Source organism: Lotus japonicus, chromosome 5 (assembly GCF_012489685.1).
Source record: "Lotus japonicus ecotype B-129 chromosome 5, LjGifu_v1.2".
NCBI classification, from domain to species: domain Eukaryota; kingdom Viridiplantae; phylum Streptophyta; class Magnoliopsida; order Fabales; family Fabaceae; genus Lotus; species Lotus japonicus.
The window spans coordinates 61,529,457-61,552,634 of record NC_080045.1 but is presented as its reverse complement, the minus strand read 5'-3'; the positions used below and the strand labels follow the sequence as shown (position 1 = coordinate 61,552,634).

Here is a 23,178-nt window from a genome sequence, read left to right as displayed (position 1 = left end):
ATGTTTATTGTTTTTGAACTTCCCTATTTAAAAAAAAAAAACTTAAATCTAACGATAATGATTTATTCATTACATTATCATTACATTATCACTTGAAACATCATTCTATCCTATTATATTTCTTTTAAGATTTGCAACTTTTCAATATGAATATGAATAGTATTTCCTAAATTAATTCAATATTAAACTGTGAAATTGATTCAATTGTTTCCTCTGATTTTGCTTCAAATTGAATAGTAGTAGTAATTAATCGACCGGCATAATATTTTAAAAAATCCAACATTGATTCTATCGTTTATTACCATGTAATTCTCATAAATACAAAACAATACTATTGACTAACACTAAATTACTAGTAATACGAAAATATAAGCCATTTGGTAATAATCTAGAAAGAAATCCAAAGTCCTTCACCGTTTACCCACACACTAATCCAATGGGACCCACCCAAAAGAATATCACTTTCCATTAGAATGAGTTGCTTCTTCTTCACTTCACAAATTCCACTCTTTCCTTCACAATTTTCCATTGAATGCTTCTTCACTCTTCTCTTCTCAATTCGACTCGGTCCTTCACCAGCTGAGTCCGAACGATTCCTTAACCGCTTCTTCCCACTCTGTTTGTTTCTGTGCCACCGATTGCCGTTGCTTTTTGGATCTGATAATGGGTAGCATTGAAGAAGACACTGTGTATGTTGCGGTGGGGAAGAACGTTGACAAGACCCGGCAGCTGTTGCATTGGGCATCTCAGAATTTCTCTGCCAAAAAAATTTGCATTCTTCACGTTCACCAAACGTTGGGTGAGCTTTTCTTCTTTTCACTTTTTCTCTAGTTGAAACTGTTTTTTTTCATGTGGGTGTTTTTCTGATCATCAAATATTTGACAAAAGTGTAAATTTTTAGTGGAAAATTGTGTTGGTGGTTTAATTAGTTATTTTGGTTTTTTTTTTTTTTTTGGCTTGTTGGGTTGGATGGTTGCTAATTTGGGATCAGGTTTTGGGGTTGAAAGGTTGGATTATGTGTCTATATATCTTGGAATTGTTTCTCTAGGCTAGTTGAAGAAGGAAGGAAAAGTGATGATATTAAATTTAACTGTTGGGGATGTAGTTGAGACTTGAGAAGACACATATTAGATTAGATTATGTCATATTGCATCTTAACAGTTAAATGATGTTGTTTAGGTGATTCACTAAATTGAAGTGAACTTCGAGTTGTGACTTGTGATAACCTTCTCGAGGTTTCATACTAGATACAGAACAACAAGACTATATTTGTATATCTAATGGAAAGTGCAGTGAAATGGAATGAGATGGAATGGAACACAATCTATTGTTTGGATATTTTAATGATGGAATGGATTAGATTTGTCAACAAGCGGAGTATTGGATGGAATGGGATAGCATCCCATCATATCCATTCCATTTCAATCTATTTGAAATTATCCCAACAATGAAACCTTTATTAATTCCATTCTTATTTACTCTATTTCATCCATTTCCATCAATTTAAATATAGCCTTGGAGAGTAAATGAGTTGAAGGCTTGAAGCCTAGCTCATGAATGAATCTCAGCCTTGATTTGCAAATTGAAGATGTAGTCCAAGCTTCAAATTTGAAGTTTGAGTTTTATTAGTTTAAAAACATGAAGCTTGAGCTTGACTGATTTAGCTTTGTTATAACCTGATTATTTTATTTTCCTTTATCAAATATCTTATTGGAGTATTTTTTAGTTTAATAATTTAGTAACATTTTTTTTTGGGGTAAAGAATTAAGTAAAAATAGAAAGAGAGTGAAAGAAGATTTGGTTACAAAATTTAGGTATTTTTAATAAATAAATTATTATTTATTCCCTTTTTCTTATATGAAATTACTATCTCTCTTCTCACCCCCCCCCCCCCCCTCCCCCCTCTCTCTAACTCACACACACACACACACTCAAGATATTACTGAGCTTTTAATGTTGAGCATGTAAAGCTTGAGCTTAACTCATTTATACAATAAAGTTTATAGCCAATGTTGAAAACTGGATTGAGCATTTAACAAGGTCTAATAGTTCTCAAATAACTCAGCTCACTGGATTGCCAACTCATTTTATGTTTGATGAAAATGTAGATAAATGATTAAGGATGATTGCAGGGGCATTGAAAAAAGAATAAGTGCTTGTCTCGTCGGAGACTTTTCTTTTCTTTTTTCATCAAATCTGCTGATATTGATGTGCTAACCAACAACATAAATGTAAATTATTAGCGGAGTATGATTGATCTAGTACTCTAGTTAATTCTGATCCTTTTTTGGCTTCGTTCTGGGAAGGGTAGAGTAGGTCTTACTCTTAGCTGACTGTTTGGTGATATTTTACAAACTACTTTTTTTTCCGTTTCCCTCATGTACAGCCGACATAAATCTCCCTGGTTATGAAGCAAAAGATCATGCCATCAAGGCATTCCAAGAACATGGTATTCAAACAGTGCATGAGCTCCTAGACCAATACATTACCACTCTGGTCCCAGCAGGGGTATTATCCTTTTCTTATTCTTTCAATTCTATTGACAAATTCGTTTACTGTTTTCCATTGGCACTGAATCTGTAGTCTAACTATATTTGTACATGTAATTTGGTCCTTAAAAAATATAATGTCTGATAGAAAATCAGCCAGAATGATTAAAACGTATACTTATTTGAAGTCTAGGGATCATGTTGCATGTATTTAAAGTTTGAGAACCAAAGAGCACATGCCTAAGTTGGAAGGGGCAATTGGGCATTTTATATTTAAAGTTTTAAGGGCAATTACATATGAGATAGCACAATAAAGCAGTAACTACTTTCTCCAATTGTGAACTTTTAATGTTAATTAAATTTAAATAGTTCAAAATATTAGTCATAGAAGATCCTTGCCATGTTTAGTAACTACTTCTTGAAGAGATCTAGACTTTCTTTAAATTATAGCAAATATTTGTAGGTACAGGCATATAAATTGTTGATTGAGAAGGATGACATCGAGAAAGGGATCATAGAAGCTATCGCTCAACACAATATTAGATGGCTTGTAATGGGAGCAGCAGCAGACAAGTATAAGTTGGGGTGCCAATTCCAAACCTCAGTTGCTGTTTATTTTAATGCTCTCATCTTTTTCCTCTTGAAATTATTGGAAACTTGTACTGTTAAACTGGACATGCTTTAAGAAATGAAAATATAATTCGTCTAGAAAATCTTCATATTCATGTTGATGTCTCTCTTCTCCTTAACTTTCTTTGGGAAAGAATTGTGTTTATGGCCTACCTTAAGTGTTGTACATAATTGTCTGTAGGTAGTTTCCTTTTAGATATGTCTAGGTATTGGACAACTTGCTGCATTCTTGAGTTTTTTTTCAAGTTTCCATTTTTGGGGAAGACTCTATGTTAATTCCGCTCATGTTACTTTGCTATTCATATAGGCTTACTGGTACTTGAAAATGTTTATCTCTGGAAATCACCTATTGGCCCGAGATATTGATTAGGGACCTGAACTAGCCTTGTTTTAAAGAAGTATTTAGTTACCATGTAAAAAAGAGGAAAAAAAAACTATTTCTGTCTGGTTAAATGAAAAATTACTTCTTTAGTTTTGTTTTGAGTCTTACTCAGTATTCTGTCAATCTGAATGTTTAATATAAATGACTGAACTGCAGGGTTTGGAATTGCAGTAAGGTGGCTGAGCAAGTGTCAGAGAAAGCTATTATTGTACCTGAGCAATCGCTATCCTGCAATGTTTTGTTCATCTACAAGGGAAACCTCATAAGTACTAGGTAATGATGTAGATAAAAATGTCATTTGCAGTTTAACATGTGATTGTAATCTCTAATGTAAATTGAGTGGACTGCATGAGTGTCCTCATCGGTATATTTAGAGCAGTTTATTATGTGGAAGGATAAGCTGTTAAGAAACAGTATATTTATTTAATCTTATTTGACTGCAAAATTTTATGACTTAACTAGATTAGAAAATAAGAAATGTTAGGTAAGGAAAGAAGAATACATTACGGGCAAGGAAGTTGGGAAGAGGCTGATTGAGAATAAGATTTGTGACAACTTTCTAAGATGGTTTGGTCTTATTACTTGCACAGATAAAATGGCTCTCATGGTATCCGAGGGGATGCCCCAATGATTGGGTACTGGTACTCCATCTTGGAGATCCTAGTTTCAGATTCCACCAACAATGGGTGGGGTGGGACTTGTGGGAGGGAAATAAAATACTGCCTGTTGTGGGGCTTTTCATTCACTTAAGCTAGTTTTTTTGAGGGATGTGTGGACTGAATCATGATCGTTGAATTTTTCATGAATGGATGAGCAAAGTTTAATGATCACTTAAAGTTTAAGATCAGATGACCATCACACTATTACTGAAAAGGTCAGACATTAAGATCTATTATTCTTGACTATTCATGAAAAGTGTTATCAAATAGCGGCTATGCCGCTATAGCGGAACGGATTTTTGGCTAATCGCGACGCCGCTATTGCCCGCTATTTCCGCTATTCGCCGCCAAATAGCGGCCGAAATAGCGGATTATTGGCTCACCGCGATGGTCCATGATCGTGATTTGATAACACTGTTCATGAAAGACCCAATGGCCATGGTTCATTCCTTATTGTTCAGAAGATGCTATCGCTTCAAGTGTTTGTCCACATGGTGGTGGAGGAGGGGGTATCATTTAGCTGAAATTTTCTTACACTTAAAAGTATATTAGAGTCGAATGATACTTATATTGATAGAAGTATAATTCAGTTTTTGATTACTAATTTAATCCACATTTTTCTGAAATGATTGAGCTTTTCATCCACTTGTTTACTGAAAAGTCATCCACTGAAAAGTTATGCAATGGTTTAAAATCAATTTTATTTTACCCCAGAATCAACAAATTTATATGCTGTAGAAGAGTGTTGAAGAGCATGGTATAAATTAACTAGTGTTGTGGTTATACAGAATGACAGGTAATGCATGGATAGACAAAAATAGTTAAAGGAGAAATGATTGATTTTGTTTTGTTAATGTTTAGTTGTTTACCAAAAATAGTTTTATATTCAGAGTGATGAGTTAAAAGACATACTGAATTAGTGCTAGAAAAGAGCAACAGGACTGAAATTCAAACTGATAATTTTGTTTCCTCTCAGATGCCCGTATAACACTTTTTTTATCTCTTGACATACATATCTACTGTTACCATATTCTGTAATATCAATAATAGCACATTCAGCTAATAAGTCCTGTTGTCTCTCTATGATATGTGAACAATACAACAGGGTAGATATTAAACATACATCTGAAATTGAGACTGCCCCTGCATTGTTGGTGCTCAATTCAAATACAGAAATCAAGCAATCAGAAAACATTAAATCAGAATCTAGATCTGATGCCTTGAAATATTCAGGTATTCTTGCTAAATGTTACTTTTCTTCTCTCTTTGTTTGTTCATTGTATAAGGATTGTTATGGGAATAACTTGTGACAGGGTTATGCAGATTCTGATGATACGAAGGAGATTGAAAATGGTAGTTCCCACTGTTCATTAAATGCAAAATGGCCCTTTAATAGTGCTACTGACAGGTCAAATTCAACAGATTTTCTGCTTTATGAGGTGAGAGGTGATTGAATTCTGCTATTGTGAGGCATTCATTTGCATTTTCTGGTTTCTACTACTATTTTATAGTAGGAGACTGTTTTTGTCCATGACTGCCTGCACTTAACAGTTAAGTTATGATTTCTTGTGAATAAGATCGGAGTATATTGGAAGGACTTCAGATAGTAAAAATATTTACTCATTTCAATTCATAGTCTAGCATCTTCGTTTTATTTTCGACCCATTGGTGAATATAGAATTGTTCATGATTTTGCAGGAGGAAGAAGATGAAAGGGAACAAGCAAATGAATTAAATGGTAGCCTGGAAAAAACCATCATACATTCTAAAAGCATGAGACGAAAAAGATTTGAAGAGGCATTGAAGAGATGGAAAGTAGAAAGTAATACGATGGAGGTTGGAAGCAAAACAGATTATGTCTTTTCTTAAATAATAAAAATTAGTCGTCTGATTTTTACTGGTTTTGCAGGGTTGGTTTCTTAAAATTTGCTCCACTATTCTGGTTATCCTATTTGAAAATGTGGGGAAAAATTGCATGTTTCAACTTTCACCTAATCACCGTACTGCTTCCTAGTTTAATAGCATGTTTGATTCTCGGTTGAAGCCAATACAAATGGACATCCAACCCAATTTAACATTTTTTTTATTTCTATGTTTAGTGAATTGGAATATGTGAAAGGACGCTTATCTTTGCAAATGGACCCATAAACATGCACTGATTGGCTAAAAAATCATGTAGCGCCATTTTGAAGAAAGCCGTAGCTTGTAATGTCAATTTTTATATTAATTTCCTTAAAATGCTGCCTCAAGTTCACATTAATGCTGAGCCTGTAAGATTGGTGGATTGCCTGTTCTACTGTCTCCTGTTCATTTTCTATCTTAATCTTAGCTTTATACTTGAATTTCGAGAAAGAAATATCTGTTGCACTACCATTTTTATTCTAATTTAGGTCTGACCATCAGACACAATTCCTTCATTATCAGCATCCCTATCACCATTGTGTTATGTGTGCGACACATCAGGTTGAAACACTAGTCTGATTGTCAGCCATAAAGGATCATCAGTTTAATGTGGCTAATGTCTGTGTTTGGACATACACCAGCAAGCATGCGTGTCTATGTATAATATATGTGCTCTATGAATTGCTACCTGATTATGAATGAACTGAATTGATTTTGTATGCTCCTGAATCTTGTTTCAACTTGTATTTGGATAGGATGAAGCATTAGAAATAGAAAGCCAGTGTGCTAAGGAGATAAGTAGAAGAAAAGAAGTTGAAGAACAATTGTCAAGGGGAAAGCAAGAAGTACAGAAAATGAAGAATCAGCGCGATGAAATAATGTATGATCTGCAAATGGTTGAAGACCAAAATTCAGTTCTTAGGAACCAGTTAATTGAGTCCCAAAGATCGGCGGCAGAGTTGGAGGAGAAGATCATATCAGCTGTTGACCTTTTGATAAGTTTCAGGGAAAAACGAGATAAGCTAAGAATAGAACATGCAAAGGCAGTTAGGGAAGTCAAAATGCTCAGAAAAGTAGGAGAAGCAGATACTACATTCTCTTATGTTGTAGAATTCCCTGCATTTTCTTTCATGGAGATCAATGAGGCAACTAATGATTTTGACCCATCTTGGAAGATTGGAGAGGGAAGGTATGGAAGTGTTTACAAGGGACTGCTTCGCAACATGCATGTTGCCATAAAAATGTTACCCTCTTATGGTTGTCAAATTCAACTGGAATTCCAACGTCAGGTAATGTTATATTCTTCTATTATAGTAGTGTCTACATATATTATAAAGTTCCAATATTCTGATCTTTCAAGGATCTATGGTTGAAAAAATCTTGAATGAATGAACTTGTCATAGGTTGGGTTCTGCTTCCACGAGGAACTCATATTTATTCTACCCTGTCTATATTTTTGGCTGATTTTCAGGTAGAGGTTTTGAGTAGGGTAAGACATCGAAACCTGATAACACTAATTGGAAGCTGTGAAGAGTCTAGGTCACTCGTGTATGAGTACCTAAACAACGGCAGTCTCGAAAGCCACCTTGCCTGCAAAGACAAGACTCCACTTCCATGGCAAATTCGAATATCCATTGCTACTGACATATGCTCGGCTCTAATCTTTCTTCACTCCAGTGAGCCTTGTATTATCCATGGGAATTTGAAACCTAGCAAGGTCCTCCTCGACGCTAACTTTGTTGCGAAACTTGGTGATTTGGGTATTCCTAGTTTAGTCCGGCAAAGTGTGAATTCAGCTGACACATGCACAATATGCGACAATGCAGATAAAAGCTTGGCGTATGCGGATCCGGAGTATCTTGTCACTGGCAAACTTACACCAGAATCCGATGTGTATTCGTTCGGAATCATGTTGTTGCAGCTTCTAACTGGAAGACCACTTTCAGGGCTAGTTAGAGATGTGACATGTGCTTTGGAAAAAGAAAACCTTAAAGCAGTGTTGGACTTTTCAGCCGGTGAATGGCCGCTTTATCATACCAAACAGCTTGCATGTTTAGCATTAAGGTGTTGTGAAAAGGCTTGGTTTAAACGGCCGGACCTTGCATCAGAAATCTGGAGTGTTCTTGAACCATTCAGAACTACTTGCATCAACATGCCACTGAATTTGAATTCTAAGAAGCTTCAGCGCGCTCCTTCGCATTTTGTCTGCCCCATTGTCCAGGTGAAGATCATACATTTTTCCAAATTCATTTATCAAAATCTAGGCCTTTATTGCATGGAAAATGCTAGATAACCAGGTTTTTTTCCATCTAAACTTCTGATAGAATGAGTTGTCCTTACACCTTTATCTTATGTAATAACTAATAATCTCCGTCAAATCTAGTTGATTTCCAACAAAGTTCTTACTATTTTGTTTGGCAGGAAGTCATGGAAGATCCTTACATAGCTGCAGATGGCTTTACATATGAAGCAGAGGCAATACAAGGATGGTTGAACAGTGGTCATGACACTTCCCCCATGACAAACCTCAAGCTAGAACACACAGATTTGGTCCCTAATTATGCGTTACACAATGCCATTCAGGAGTGGCAGCAACAGTGAACATTTTTCTTTGTCCATCCATTATGCTTGCACATGTACTGCTGTAAATAGCACTCATTTTCGAAAAAGCTCTTCTAAATTGAAGTTGAGCAAGTAAGAGTGTGTGCAATCTTTAAGTTTTAGTAAATAAAGATAAAATGAAGGATTTATATACACACTCTTACTTGCTCACTTTAGAGAGAGATAATTTCACTTTTGAGGGGTATTTTCTTGTTATGTTCATAGTAAGCTTGGATGGAGAAGGGAGGAAAATAGAGGGAAAGGGAAATTTTTAATTAAACCTTTTCCTTTGTTTGGGATGAGGAGCTTTCTAAAGGGATTAACATGTAACTTTCTTACTTTCAAGAACCCTTACTCAATTTTATGTACATTTTATAAGTGTCCTCTAAACTTGAAGAATTTTGATGGATTCTAAACCGGCTTTGTCTAGGGTGTATTATCAGTTAAGTACCACCTAACATGACCCCATGCTAGATTTCACCTTCTAAACATCTGAACTAGTCCAAGGAAAATGTAATACTTGATTTCAGCATCCTCTTTCCATCTCTTTCCCCTTTTATTTCATGGGAACTGGGATTGCTTTCATTCAATTTGATTTCCTATGCAAACAGAAGATGTTTATGGTTATTTTTATTCTTTCAGTAACTAATAAAATATAGGCTTAATTCCACTTTGGGCCCCTGATGTTTCAGAAATGAGCTATCGGGCCCCCCCGTGTTTAAACGTAGCGGTCAGGCACCCCAACGTTTCAAAAACGTGCGATCCAGCCCCTTCTGTTAAGCTCCGTTAGTTGACCAAACGGAGGCCCTTTCATTAATTGACGTGGATTTTCTCTCACTCTCTTCTCTCTCTCTCTCCCTCACGCGTTCACTCACTCACGCTCTCCCTCAACCTCTCGACTCTTTCTCTCTTCCTCTCCAAGACCCATTTTCTTCTTCTTTTGATTATTTTCCCTAAGGTTGCAGCACTACCAACACCTTCTTCTCCTCCAGATGACAACCACCACCGCCTGGTCACTCTCCTTCCAGAGGCTACACCATCACCACCGTTCCTGTCCTGATCTTTCTCTTCTTCTCCTTCCATGTGCAAACCACCCTGGCATCACCCAAGCTAGCCACCACCGCCAGCAGCCACGATGACGCCGCCACCTCCTTCAGTCCCGCGAGCATCATTATCACCAACATGATGAGAAACAACAGAGAAATAGAGGAGAAACCAAACCCTAATTTCAGCCACCTACAAATCCCGATCTCCAGCAAACCGCTTAGCTGTTGGAGAAACCACCACCACCACCGTACTCCTCTCACTGTCCGCAACAAAACCCCCCAAGAAATTTGTCGTTCCACTGCCCTCCACCGCCAGCCGCCGCCGCCAACCACCGTCTTCTCCGGCGAGACCTTCGCCGGAGAATCTGTAGAACCTGCGTTGGATAGCTCTTTCTCTCCTCTGTTCGAATTGATAATCAATTCATGGTAAGGAATCAACCTTTCTTCCAATTTATGATTTCCCCTTTTCAAACCCTAAGTTTAGTCTTGTTCATCTCTCCTAAGTCCTGCCTTGAATTGTGCCAGTGTTGTTCACCATTGATGGTCATCAGAGGAAGGCAAAACTGCGGTTAGAGAAAATCCACGTCAATTAATGAAAGGGCCTCCGTTTGGTCAACTAACGGAGCTTACCAGAAGGGGTTGGATCGCACGTTTTTGAAACGTTGGGGTGTCTGACCGCTACGTTTAAACACGGAGGGCCCCGATAGCTCATTTCTGAAACATCAGGGGCCCAAAGTGGAATTAAGCCTAAAATATAATGATTGCATTTTTGAACTCTAATCAATTTTTTCTTGATGTATTTCTATATTTACTATCCTTTATTTATTTTTCCCATGAGAGATTTCTTAAGTATTTCAAACGTGTGTTTTGGATATGAAGCTTAAGACTCATTAACACATTGCAATGAGGTTTCGAAAATCTAGCTTTATGGTCATCATCATATACAAAATCTTACTTTCTACTGTGTGGATAGAGAATTTGTGAAAAATAAATGTAGTATAGCAATTTCAGAAATTTATAAGTGACATTTTTATAATTAATCTAGCTCTCCAACCTGCTAACCTTTCATGTGTTTTTCTGAGAGTGAATCAATAGTATGTTTTGTACTTTTGTTGATCAAGCATGTTACCGATGACTTGACCGTCGCTAACAATGAGATTTTGCGATGGCTTCCGTATTCAGACATTTTCTTTTGTAGTGTTTGCCTCTGATTTCAAATCCCATGTTGCTTTCATAATGGTTGCAGTTTGGTATTTCATAATTAGCTTCTTGACATTCTTTCCCAATAGTTTCTTCACTAAAGTAACTCAAAGAAGTATAAAGTTCTTAAAAAGTTTTTTTTCCTTGGAGATCAACTTTCACCTTAGAAGAAGTAGAGGTTTTTCACATGGGACTTTATCCTTGAAAGGAGTCTTGTCCCCTTGTTCCTCCTCAACAGCTCTACTCAATCTGACAACTTCCAATAATTATGGTTAGGCTGTCGTAGCCAAAAATACCATTCCAGCCAATTAGTTAATAAAGATAATGGTTGCATTTCTAAACTTAATTTTGACCTAATTCAATATTTTATCTCTATTTTTTTTTATCATTTCAGATTTTTTAAGCTTTTAATACACACACTTTTAGTATGAAACTTAAAATTAATCAGATATAAATACTTTTAAAGCACAAACCAAAAGCAGTAAGGTTTTGAAAACCTAATTTTGTGGTCACATTGCAGTTCTTAACTATTTAGCATGTTTATTTTGATGTTAAATATTTCACAATCACTTCTCATTTCAAAAAAAAAAAATTACTATTAATTCTTTCTTTTAAAAACACCCATCTTTTTGAATTTTGAAAAAGTCGTTTGTCGGGAGAGACAATTATAGCTACTTGATAAGCGTGAGCACATATAAAAAAACATATTTATAAAATGTGAGAATCTAATTAACAAGCTTTCCAAATAGAAAGTTTGAGAAAAATGTAGTTATTATACAATATAATGAAGTTTTTAAGGCGACACACAAGTAAACTATCATTATCCATAAATAAATTTGAATTTGAATTTTGGAATACATTAAGCATTACAATAATACTAAGAAAGTTATCAATTCATGTTGATTAATCTTCTCCGATCTCCATGGTCAATTGGAGCATGAAATTTATCGCTTCAATGATTCCTAAATTGATACTTTTGCACAAGACAATCTTATTTTTTTTAACAAAAAGAAAATTTAGTTCTTATCTAGTCGACATTGAATCGTTCCTCTGATTGTGGTTGGTATAGAGACATCTCCCATGTTCTCTAAAGCTTGTCACTATGCGGAAGGTCGCACGGAAAGGTTATTCGACGATAAAACTTATCCCCTCAAACTCCAATAGTTATATAGGAAAGACCGTATAACTCACGAGGCTTCAATCTATTGAGAGCATACATCTTTGGTTTTCCAAGGAGGTAGGGATTCAATGAATAATCATCACCTAAAACATATTCCGCTGAATGGCTTGCTCATCTGACGTAGGAATCACCGAACCTGCACTCAGAAACAATAGTGCTTCGAAAAATGCGTAATTCATAAAGCGAAAGACGACGCTGACCGAATATGATTATTATATTATACTTTGACCTAGAAAACATTATTATATAAATTATGCATTTACCCTAAAATAAAATAGATTATTATATTATACTTTGACAAAAAAAATTAAAAACAATATTACACTATAAACTTAAAATTAATCAAGTATAAATACTTTTTTATCAATTGATTAATCTTCTCTAGTCTCTATGGTCAATTGAACATGAAATTTACCACTTCAATGATTCATGAATTGTTACTTTTGCATTGAAAATCTTATTTCGTTAACTTGAAGAAAAGTTAGTTCTTTATCATTTGTTCTCTGATTGTGATTGGTATAGAGACATCTTCCCTATTCTCTAAAGTTTGTCATCCTGTGGAAAGTCACACGATAAGGTTATTCAACCGATAATACCTATCCCCATAAACTCCAATAGTTCTACATGAGAGACGGTATAACCCACGAGGCTTCAGCTGATCAAGAGCGTACATTATTGGTTTCCCAATGAGATAGTGATTCAATGAATGAAAACAATCACTTAATATATATGTTCCTGAAAGACTATAAGTATAACCCATTCAACATGGGAATCACTGAACCTGCCTTCAGAAACAAGAATGCTTTGAGAAATGCATAATTTATAAAGCGAAAGACGACAACGCTGACCGAATACGATTATTATATTATACTTTGAACTTGAAAATATTATTATCTATATTATATATATTATACCTTGACCTAAAATAAAATAGAATAAAAAATATTATTATACTATACTTTGACCAAAAATATAAAAAAGAATTATTATATTTTAATCATCCATTGACCAAATTGAAAGTGTCTTTGGTGTAGTAAAATGAAAACCAATTGTATCGTTTAATTCTGGATTCTGTAATGAAATGGACCGAAACGACGTTGACGTTTAGAGGAAAACCACGTGCAACTCTTCAAAGCGTCACGTGCCCCTCCCCCGTTTGGAAAAAAAGTACACGTGTGACTGACTAGCGAACCAAATTTCAACACCACGTAATCGCCACGCGAATCATGACCGCGTGGAGCGTGGCATGAAATCTTCAGCACGTGACACAGATATAAATACTGTTGATTAACCAATTTTTTTATTTTTTTCTCCGTTCCATGCTTTTGCCGTTGTTTGTTTCTTTCTTGTGAGAAACGCTTTTCGCCCTACTGCTGCAGCTTCTAGCCTGCACTGGGGCTCCATTTTCTCGCCGTTTCTCGGCGATTTTCCTTCCATCCAAACACCTTCAATCCCCTCGCCACCGCCGCTTGCAGCTCGTTCCGTTCCGGATCGTCAGGAAATCTCTCCGGTCTCCGAGCGATCTCGCCGTCCTTCTTCCTCTCTCGTACGTGATCTGGTATCACTCTACTCTACTCTCTCTTACTCGATCTAGATCACGCTCTTCGTTAATGTTCTACTGTTGTTTCGATTTTTCTGTAAAATCAATCTATCTTTCAGTGTTTGATTAGCTTTCGTTATTGTTATTGGAGAGATCGCGTTTGCTGTGGTTGATTATCGTGTTTGTTTGATTGAATCTCAATGTAATTGGTTTAGTCGTGGTTATCGAATGCTGAGAATGTTGAATGCATGAATCTGAACTTCGACATTGCTTATGGAGTGACCTAATTGGATTGAAGTTTAATTTCTACATTGATCAATTCAATTGTACTCTTGTTGAGTTTGGATACGTTTTTTGTTTTTTCTCAGGGAGTTAATTTGTTGAGTCTTGAGAGATTCAGTGTTCAATTTTATGTGTCTGTATATTTTTGTGTTGTTTTATTAGTTCTTTCGAAATTCGATGTGTTGAATGTGTGTGAGTTCCATCTTCTTTCACTTTTATGTGAATTTGAATTGATTTGTTGTGTTACGTTTTGTGCAGTGGGAACTTGTGATATTTCTTGTCTGAATAGATGCCAGTTGCGCAACCTACTGCTGCCTCTGGCACTCTCGATGTCATGAAAACAGAAGATGGAAAAGATTCTGTTGATACTTTAGTCAAACAAGCAAATGGATTGGAGCCTGTCCTTTACTATCCCAGGATCGGTGAGAGCTCAGTACAATGGCTGCAATTTCTTCAAGCTCTAGAACAGCCAGGTATTTGCTATTATTTTAGATGTTATATTTGAGGGTTTATTTTCAAAGGCATTTAGGTAATATCGATTTGTATGAATTTGACTTTATTGGGTAAAGGACTGTTTTAGCCAAGTGATTGTATCATAGTTAGCATATCCTTCCTGATCACTGCTTGGAGCTGCTGACTCCTGAGTCGCCATAGTGAGATAGCAGGTGGTGAGATGAGCATTATAAATACAAGATGAATAATTTATACTACACATTTCATGAAGCTGTCATGTATGAAGTCAGTGTGCTCTCCAAGCAGTGCAACTGCTGTATTGCACCATTAATATCTAGGGAATACATGTAGCAGAAGGAAGCACAAACACTTCAAAGTGGCTTCTTTATACATGTTGGACTCATGTCAGACACTTATTCGTTTCGAACATTTCAGATACTTCATTGTGTTATAAATTTTTTCCTTCTTTTTTTTCAACTTTTATTTATGATAACATTTTCCATATCTACAATGAGTCATGCTAACTTTTAAAACACGGAATCTCTCATTTGATTTAAAATTTATGTTTGTGTATTAATTTTAAACTGATTTTGTGTTTTATTATAGTTTGTAGTTTGTGCCCCAAGTCATATCTGTGCTTTCTAGATGTAGCCTACCTTAAACAGTAAATTTGAAAATAATGAAAAACAACTTGCTATTAAAATCTCTACTGTTGCCTTTTGTGCTGGTCTATTCAATGCTAGAATATTTATGTGCAAAATGCATCATAAGTAGCTTTTAAGCTCTTGCTTCTTGTGTGCCCAAATCTAAACTCAAATATTCTGATTTAATCTATCATTCATTTGACAGAACCAATATGGCCTTTGTTATCTGTTGTGACAAAAGTTCAGTTACGGAAGTGCGAGAAGTGTTCTCGAGAGTTTTGCTCTCCCATTAACTATAGAAGACATCTGCGGATAGACCATCGGTTGAAAAAGCTGGATAAGGTTGTTGTTATGTCACTTAAATTGAAGCAGTCATCTTCCATGTTGTTGCCCTTATTTCATGCTTTTGTACCTTGAGTTTGTCTTGTTTATTTCTTTTTCATTTCTTCTTCAGTTTTTCCTAATGCTGCTTACATATTGTAGGACTCTATAAACAATAGGGATCTTTTGGGGGAATATTGGGATAAGGTAATCTTTCATCATTATGAATTTTGCTTATATGAATACATATTGCTTGTGTCTTTGTGGATGTGCTGATTTTTCATATTTTGTATAGCTCTCTGTGGAAGAGGCAATGGAAGTTGTGTCATTCGAGGATATGTTGCTGGAGGTATCTTTTTTCTCCTTAAATGACCAGTTATTTCTACATGAAGTCATTTTAATGTGATTTACCTAACACGTACTGGTGATATCAGATATGTCAAATATATTATACTATGATTAAAATTAATGAATGTGGGAGAAGCTGAGTGACATGAAGCCTCTCCAATCTGCTTATTCACACTGACTTTAATTACGATAAGCCCTGGTTGGGCCTTATTTTAAGGCTTTGGAGACATTACATTCTTTCATAAATATGCTCATTCAATTATGCTTTAGTTTCTTATCTTGTATTTTGTATCACTGTCAAAGTTCTTTCTAATTACCGTATTTTGCCAAAAGAAATTGACTCCGTTTGTTGAAATGGTGTAGGTGCCTTTTTAAATGTGAATATGATTTTTAAAACCTTTTGGTGTTATGCTTAATTGATAAGAAATAAAGCTACAAATACAAAGACAACAATCTCTTTTGGTTTCTCTTCTTTTCTTCTCTTATTGTTTTCCACTTTTCCTAATAAACATATCTATCTTGTATTCGATTTTCCCCAATGGCAGGAAGTTCCAGGGTCTTCAATTTTAAAAGGTGTGGCAAATCTTAGAAGACAAGCATTTTCTTCTCTTCCACAAAATTATATGAGGGCTGGTTTTTCCCTTTTGGTAAGAAATATTGTGATCTTGCTGATGAACTATTCATTCTGGTCATATTTTGGTTGGTTTTATTCATGTAATATATCTAAATTATTTGCAGGATATGGTTCAATCCAATCCTTCTAGTTTTCCTATATCTTCTCAAGAGTTGTTCAGTATCCTCGACGATGCCAGTGAAGAAACATTTTTATGTGGAACAGCAGTGTCAGTGCAAAGATTTATGTTTGATGGAGAGGCTGGAAAGATTGTCCTTGAACCAAGAAACCTGATTGCTTGCACAAGTTTCTTGCTAGAGCAGAAATTGGTAAATGTTCTTCCTAAGATTAAAATCTTCTGCTTACCTGTAAACTTCTCTTTCTGTCCTCTCTCTCTCTCTTGTGGCGGTGCTTTTGGTATTTGGCGATAAAAGATGTTTCTCATATACACTATGTTTCACCCAGATATACCTGAGATGTACATAAATCTTGTATAATCATTATATTTTTAGCCTATGGTATTGGATGTGTGGTTTGCTATTCCACAGTTTTTGCCAGGTTTCCCTCTTGTGTGGGGGAGTTTGGGGGTTTGCTCTGATGTGATTTTATTTTATGTGTATCTATAAGTTAGGTTGATTTAAATCAAACCATGGGAAAAAATCTTGCTTTCATTTGCGGTTAATTTGTAACCTTCACAAAATAGCTTAACTTTCAGAAGTGTTGGTATTAAGAAAATCCTTTTCCGTACGAGTGCATTCATCACTTATAGCTAATGTTAGCCATGAAAAAACTGCTATTTAACCAGATTCCATTCTGCATTATTGTTTATAAGGGAGATAAGATCAGTCTCACTATCACTCTACCCTTTTACTTCACTGGGAAGATAGTTCCCACTAAAATCATGTTTTGCTGTGCTGCTCTTGAAATATTTTTCGTGGAAATGATCTAAAAGATTGTGTTGAAGTTTCATTGCATGTCCTGTTTATACATATACAAGCACCAGTTATGATTCTATTATTACTAACCTACAAAGCATGATTAAGTAGTCAATATTTACTGTCATGATGAAATATGCATTTCTTTTCACATAGGTGAAGGCATGTCTTGCTTACAAGGAGGCTGAAGCATTGAGATTGCAGCAGCTGCTGGTGGATGAGGAGGAAGCTGCTCAGAAAAGGTACATTTAGTGCTGTAACTGGTTCGTCCTTGATTTATCCTGTTATGTTACTTCTCCAATACTTCCCTTTTTCTAATACCTTAAGACATCAGGCAATTTTGGTCTTCCCTTAGTAATTATCGAGTTCCATTCCAAATTGGGTTGAGTTTGATTTACAAGAATATATTTGTCTTCAATTTGAATGCTTGTCATTGAAATTTAGGACTTCGAGTGGAACCCTAACATAACCTTTTCTTGTTATTTTTAATATCTTAAATAAGGGAATTCATATAGCCGTTGTTCAGTTAAGAAAATAAAAGCTAAAGAACCTGTACCGTAAAAAAATACAAGGTAGTTAAAATCGGGATTTTACCATAAATGAGCATGGGAGTGAAAATTGTATATCTTAAAATTGTAAATTGATTAGTAAGATTTTTCAAAATTCATATATAATATGTACATGCATTTAAACTCATATTTATATGCATATAAATTAGCATAAATAAGGAAAAAATGTTTAAATCACTAAACACACTTTCATAAATTTGCACTCATAAATCATAATTGATAATCCACATTCCACAAGAATGTCATGCATAAGCCATTAAGTCATTAAATACTTAACCACTTGAAACATAAAATATAACACCCAATAACCCAAAGCACCCGACAACCAATAGCGGCTACTTAGTTTCATAAACCATATGCCCTTGTGTCATGAGAGAAATGAATTTCCAATGGATTAACAAGAATCCGATTCTAAGATCGGGGGTTATAGTCAAACAGCATAACCCAGAGGATAGTTTTAACAAATTTGAGCTGTTCAACTGCACAGATAGAACTTCATAATGCTACAAATTTTGCCATATTTACCAGCTGACCTGCTTGATAGTTTTATGAGTATCTAGACTATACTAAAAATTAACATGATGCCTATACAATGACTTCCATTTTATTTTCTTTGATTTCAGATGGATTTTCTATTGACCTCTGTAACTGCTGATGTGCTATTATAAAAAAACTATGCTACTCTATTCTAATTTTTTGTGTAGTTAGTGAAATGATATTTGTTCCTCTTTCATATAGAATATCCAAAAGGTACCAAAAGATGTCGGTCAATATGTACTCTCATGTGAACTAGTCGTGTATGTCAATAGGGTTCTTTATTTAATTGTTACCTCTGTTTACAGACAAGCCGAGATTTTAGAGAGGAAGCGCAAGAAGAAGCTTAGACAGAAAGAACAGAAGGCTAGGGAACGACTTGAAGATGACATGAAAATTGACGGAAACATCAGCAGCACAGGAGAGGATATGTCGCCAGCAGAAGCATCTTTGGCTGCATTTGACTTTGAAGCACATAATCCAGATATACCTGCTGATCACGATTCTTCAACACATGTAACTTACCAATGCCCAGACACTACTGAAGGTGTAGACGGGGAAACACAGCCAGGGAATGATTATGACCCTGATCAGATTATAGAGCAACAAACATCACAAGGACATAATCGCCTGCTTCCAATGACTGCCAGACAGCAAGAGCTGCCTAAATCACAGGCGCCTGTAGCCAATGGTTTGTGTGCTAGCCAGAATTCTCAAATGTCAAAGCTTGGAGCCATTCAAAAATATGGAACCAACTGTGATCAGAATGCAGCTCCTATAGTTAACGGTGGTGAAGTTGTGAGCTTGAAGCCTGAACCAAAAACTACTGGGGTGGTTTCAGAAGCCAGGCTGCATAAAGAACCATATGTAAGAAAGAATCATGAAGTTCTGATTGGTTCTGTATCTGTAACACTGGCCAATTGCAGCCAGTCAGAGGGGAGTCTTGTGCCATCTCGAGGGGTCTGCCCGGCAGAGAATCTGGCGAAGCAGAATACTGCTCAGGAGAAGCCAATAAAACTTGATTGCTTCCAGGGAGGCGAGGGCAGTTTGGCCAATTGCAGCCAGTCAGAGGGGACTCTTGTGGCATCTCGAGGGGTCTGCCCGGCAGAGAATCTGGCGAAGCAGAATACTGCTCAGGAGAAGCCAATTAAACTTGATTGCTTCCAGGGAGGCGAGGGCAGTTTGGCCAATTGCAGCCAGTCAGAGGGGACTCTTGTGGCATCTCGAGGGGTCTGCCCGGCAGAGAATCTGGCGAAGCAGAATACTGCTCAGGAGAAGCCAATAAAACTTGATTGCTTCCAGGGAGGCGAGGGCAGTTTAACACCGGTTAATCAGCATGAAAGTAAAGGTCCACTGCCACCTCAAAATGGTGGGGCAATAGCTGAGGTAGTAGATGGAAAAGACGGTCAGAACAGTTTAACATTGTGTAATATAGATGATAATGGTTTGAAGAGCAAGTTTTCCCAAACTGGGGCTAAAGGGGATCGGGAAAGGTTACAGTTCTCCAGCCATGCTGCAAGAGCTTTTCTTGATCAAAGTAAGTTTTGCCAATTTCTGCATTTTCATCTTTCTTCTATTATACTGTACTGACAGTATGTTGGGCTTGGTGTTTAACTTCTTTGATCTGATTACAATTAATCTCATTCAGGATGGAAAGAAGCCATCTCATCAGACCATGTGAAACTGGTCCTTTCTCCAGATACTACATCTCAGCACAACCAGGATTGCGAAGTAGCACCATGCCTTCCTGCAAATACGGAGAAACCGTTGCCTGCAGCTTCTGGAGGTCCTAAATCCAAACACAGAAAGAAGCCTGGGAAGGAAATGAAGACAAAGTACATTCCCAAGCAAAAACCAACAGCAGCATAGTAAGAAGAAATTAGATGATTTAATTATGACAGATATACAGTTTAATTTGCTAGCAGAGGCTCCAGTTTTACAGATGGTCTTCTGTCAGATACCTGAAGGTAGGTTTTGCCGGAAGTCTTCTTATATTCGGTCCTTTTCCTTCACATAGGGGATTGTGCAGTCAGTTAAAATTTTGTTGTGCGTTTATTAGCGAAATTGTGTAATAATTAATAAACTTGTCTAGTTATTAGTTATTACTATAGAGAGAAATACTTAAACTACACCATGTTTTTCGGAAATCAATGAGACAGAAGTACAGGGATTCCTTTTTAAGTTTTGGTACAAAGGGCGTGTTTGTTATATTAGCAAACAATTTTGCTAGTATTCCCCCTCTTTTTGGCGTAATTATCAAATTTAGAGCGCGCTTGCTTAAGGTTTTAAACAAAAGGTTTTTAGCTCTCGAAAAAAGACTTTTTAAGAGATTTTTATGAAAAGCATAAATTGATTTGAGTTTGATTATATTAAAAAAATTCTTTTTTTATTCAACCTTTTTTTTCCAACCTATTCACCTCATTTTTTCTCTTATCTTTCTCATATGTTTTTACCGTGTCTAATAACCTTTAAAATCTAGTATGTTTTTCAACATTTTCTCTTTTCACTTTTTCTCATTTTTTTATAGGTAAATATTAATTGTTAATTGTTAGTAAATTAGCTCCTTCGCCAGAATTTGAACCATGACCCTTCACCTTGCAAATCCATTTGTTTTCCTTTTAGCTCACTTGGTGAGTTACCCCTTTTACTTTTTCTTGTAAACCAAATAAAAAGAGGATAGGGAGCAGCTTTCATACAAGTGATTGTGAACAATATCATTAGGAAATTGATTTATTCCCTTCAAAATTTTCTTTGAGAATCTTTGAGGTTTTAGGTAAGGAGGAAATAACAAAAATCAAGCAAATGATAAACAGAAATTGCTATCATGGGATGCAAATTCAAGAGGGGTATAGTTTATGCCATAGTTTATTGGCAATCAGTCAATACTTCAAGACCTCAATTTCTAATTTGGCAAATGTCTCAGAAGACACGAATCATGAGACTCACTATGCTTAATCGTTGAAACAAGTGTCTGGTATAACGGTTTCGTGATTTTCCTTGACTAGTCGCATACAATGCTAGAGAATCAAAATCCTTTCTATAATTAGTACCACACCGAATCTCAAGGCTTAGAACCAGCCACCAAAACTCAATTAAAAAGGACACATGTCGTAACCATAAACATGAACATGCAACACACGTCATGAACCTACCTTAAAACTCACATCACCCTGCCACTTGTCTCCATTTTCCACCGCATCATCAAACCTTATCTTCCTTCTTCTCACCTTAATTCTCGTATACATTTCAGAATTTCACTCCCCAACTTTGATTAAGGGACCTCATCAATTCTAGTAAAAGGCTTTGCATACTTGAAGAAAAGCAAGCAAATTAGCCTAGCACAACACCAAAGTTCACAAAATGTCAGGTGGGGTTGGTCCAACTGGGTGTGACATTAGTCTCCCAAAAGAACAAGAAATTGAGCACAAAGAACAGCAAGACAGCAACAAATCACTCAAGAATCCCCAAAAGCCAACACGAAAAGCTGGTTTTTTCTCATTCCGCCAGCTGAATTGCCTAGCCTTGGTGATTGTCTTATCAGCAAGTGGCTTGGTAAGTGTTGAAGATTTCGGCTTTGTGGTTTTCTCCATGATTTACATGTACTTCATGTCCAAGATAGCTTTCCCTCTTCACCCAAATTCAAGAGAACCCTCTGTTTTCAACCCACAAAACAAGCTCCTAGGCCTTTATGTCCTCATAGGAGCCATCATTGGACTCTATGCCCCAATTGCATACATCTTAGAGGGGATTTTTGAGGGTGACAAAGAAGGGATCAAAGCAGCAGCACCACATGTTTTTCTATTAGCTAGTCAAGTTTTCATGGAGGGGATTGCATTTTCTGATGGGTTCTCATTGCCAATAAGAGCTTTTGTGCCTATCTTGTACAACTCAACAAGGATTTTCACTATTTTGGAATGGGTTAAGACAGAGATCTACAAGAGTACTAGTGATGAGCACAGTGGGTCTTATAGGAGGATGTATGCTGGGAGAGCACTTGCAGTGGCTAACATGGCATTCTGGTGTTTCAATTTGTTTGGGTTCCTGTTACCTGTTTATCTTCCTAAAGCTTTTAAGTTGTATTACTCTGTCCATAAAGAGAAGGAATGATGAAGCAGGGCTGTTTGATCTTTATGTTTTGAATTTGATAGTGTATATGTATGGAATTTTGTTTTAATGTATAAGGTCTTGAACCATGATTTTCTGCTAGTTGGTGTATGTCATGATGTTTACATAGTAAGTGTATTTGGCCTTAGAATTATTTGCAAATGCTATTATTATCCTTCAGAACTTTTCAATTTTTTTTAGTTTGGAAATCAAAACACAACAAGAAAAAGTAACAAAAGAAACAAACTAGCCCCTTCTCCAAAAGATGGAGAACCTTATTCGATGGAGTGGACCAAGACTTTCATCTCAACCCTTTCCCTTGTTATGCCATTTTATTAAACTCTTTGAAAACATGTTGGAATATATCCTCTCAATCTTTTTGAATTAATAAAAAAATGGATAAAATATTTTCCTTAGAAATATTTTCAAAGAGAGTTGTCTAAATCATTTACTAGAATGATTTTACCTATTATGAATGACAAAATCGCACTAGAATGATTTTACCTATCATGAATGGCAAAATCATACTTGAATTTAATTCAAACAGCTACTTTTCAATGTTAATATATTTTGCACAATTAATTAGATATAACCATTTCTGAGAATGGACGTAGTAGAGTGAAATACTTTCCCGACGTGTAATTGACAGTGCAGATTCTTCAATTTTACTAAAAGTGTCATCTCGCCTCGATCTTGATTGCGATATTTCATAATCAATGAGTAATTACATAAGACTTACATTTATT

General features: G+C 36.0%; 3 protein-coding genes across 6 annotated transcripts; all 3 read left to right on the top strand.

The window, feature by feature from the left end:
* The first annotated feature begins 421 nt into the window (after positions 1 to 421).
* LOC130717619 (U-box domain-containing protein 32) lies at positions 422 to 9,053 on the top strand. 3 transcript variants are annotated; one of them, XM_057567924.1, is made up of 10 exons: positions 422 to 799; positions 2,387 to 2,508; positions 2,959 to 3,074; positions 3,658 to 3,774; positions 5,266 to 5,393; positions 5,484 to 5,599; positions 5,859 to 5,996; positions 6,818 to 7,351; positions 7,534 to 8,283; positions 8,484 to 9,053. In XM_057567924.1, exons 1-10 carry the CDS (start codon positions 664 to 666, stop codon positions 8,661 to 8,663), a joined length of 2,337 nt encoding a protein of 778 aa, XP_057423907.1. In that variant the 5' UTR covers positions 422 to 663; the 3' UTR covers positions 8,664 to 9,053. The 3 variants fall into 3 exon arrangements, with proteins under 3 accessions (XP_057423907.1, XP_057423906.1, XP_057423905.1); XM_057567923.1 differs by having other exon boundaries at positions 2,953 to 3,068; XM_057567922.1 differs by having other exon boundaries at positions 423 to 799; positions 2,953 to 3,074.
* Positions 9,054 to 13,398: 4,345 nt separating this feature from the next.
* On the top strand, positions 13,399 to 20,522 carry LOC130717959 (uncharacterized). Of its 2 annotated transcripts, none has more exons than XM_057568376.1 (10): positions 13,399 to 13,635; positions 14,170 to 14,384; positions 15,214 to 15,350; positions 15,492 to 15,536; positions 15,625 to 15,678; positions 16,223 to 16,324; positions 16,416 to 16,619; positions 17,382 to 17,467; positions 18,637 to 19,865; positions 19,977 to 20,522. In XM_057568376.1, exons 2-10 carry the CDS (start codon positions 14,201 to 14,203, stop codon positions 20,195 to 20,197), a joined length of 2,262 nt encoding a protein of 753 aa, XP_057424359.1. In that variant the 5' UTR covers positions 13,399 to 13,635; positions 14,170 to 14,200; the 3' UTR covers positions 20,198 to 20,522. The 2 variants fall into 2 exon arrangements, with proteins under 2 accessions (XP_057424359.1, XP_057424358.1); XM_057568375.1 differs by having other exon boundaries at positions 13,399 to 13,647.
* A 986-nt stretch (positions 20,523 to 21,508) lies between these two features.
* Positions 21,509 to 22,586, top strand: LOC130721258 (uncharacterized). The gene has a single exon (XM_057572026.1). The coding sequence runs from the start codon at positions 21,689 to 21,691 to the stop codon at positions 22,433 to 22,435; it is 747 nt and encodes a 248-aa protein (XP_057428009.1). The 5' UTR covers positions 21,509 to 21,688; the 3' UTR covers positions 22,436 to 22,586.
* The last annotated feature ends 592 nt before the right edge of the window (positions 22,587 to 23,178 follow it).

What these genes read in the sequence shown, in the direction of transcription:
- LOC130717619 (XM_057567922.1), top strand. Translation starts at nt 664, where the DNA reads ATGGGTAGCATTGAAGAAGACACTGTGTATGTTGCGGTGGGGAAGAAC. An exon ending in CCACTCTGGTCCCAGCAGGG is followed by an intron (nt 2,509 to 2,952) that starts GTATTATCCTTT and finishes AAATATTTGTAG; the next exon opens with GTACAGGCATATAAATTGTT. An exon ending in GCAGACAAGTATAAGTTGGG is followed by an intron (nt 3,075 to 3,657) that starts GTGCCAATTCCA and finishes ACTGAACTGCAG; the next exon opens with GGTTTGGAATTGCAGTAAGG.
- LOC130717959 (XM_057568376.1), top strand. Translation starts at nt 14,201, where the DNA reads ATGCCAGTTGCGCAACCTACTGCTGCCTCTGGCACTCTCGATGTCATG. An exon ending in TCGAGGATATGTTGCTGGAG is followed by an intron (nt 15,679 to 16,222) that starts GTATCTTTTTTC and finishes CCCCAATGGCAG; the next exon opens with GAAGTTCCAGGGTCTTCAAT. An exon ending in AAGAGCTTTTCTTGATCAAA is followed by an intron (nt 19,866 to 19,976) that starts GTAAGTTTTGCC and finishes AATCTCATTCAG; the next exon opens with GATGGAAAGAAGCCATCTCA.
- LOC130721258 (XM_057572026.1), top strand. Translation starts at nt 21,689, where the DNA reads ATGTCAGGTGGGGTTGGTCCAACTGGGTGTGACATTAGTCTCCCAAAA.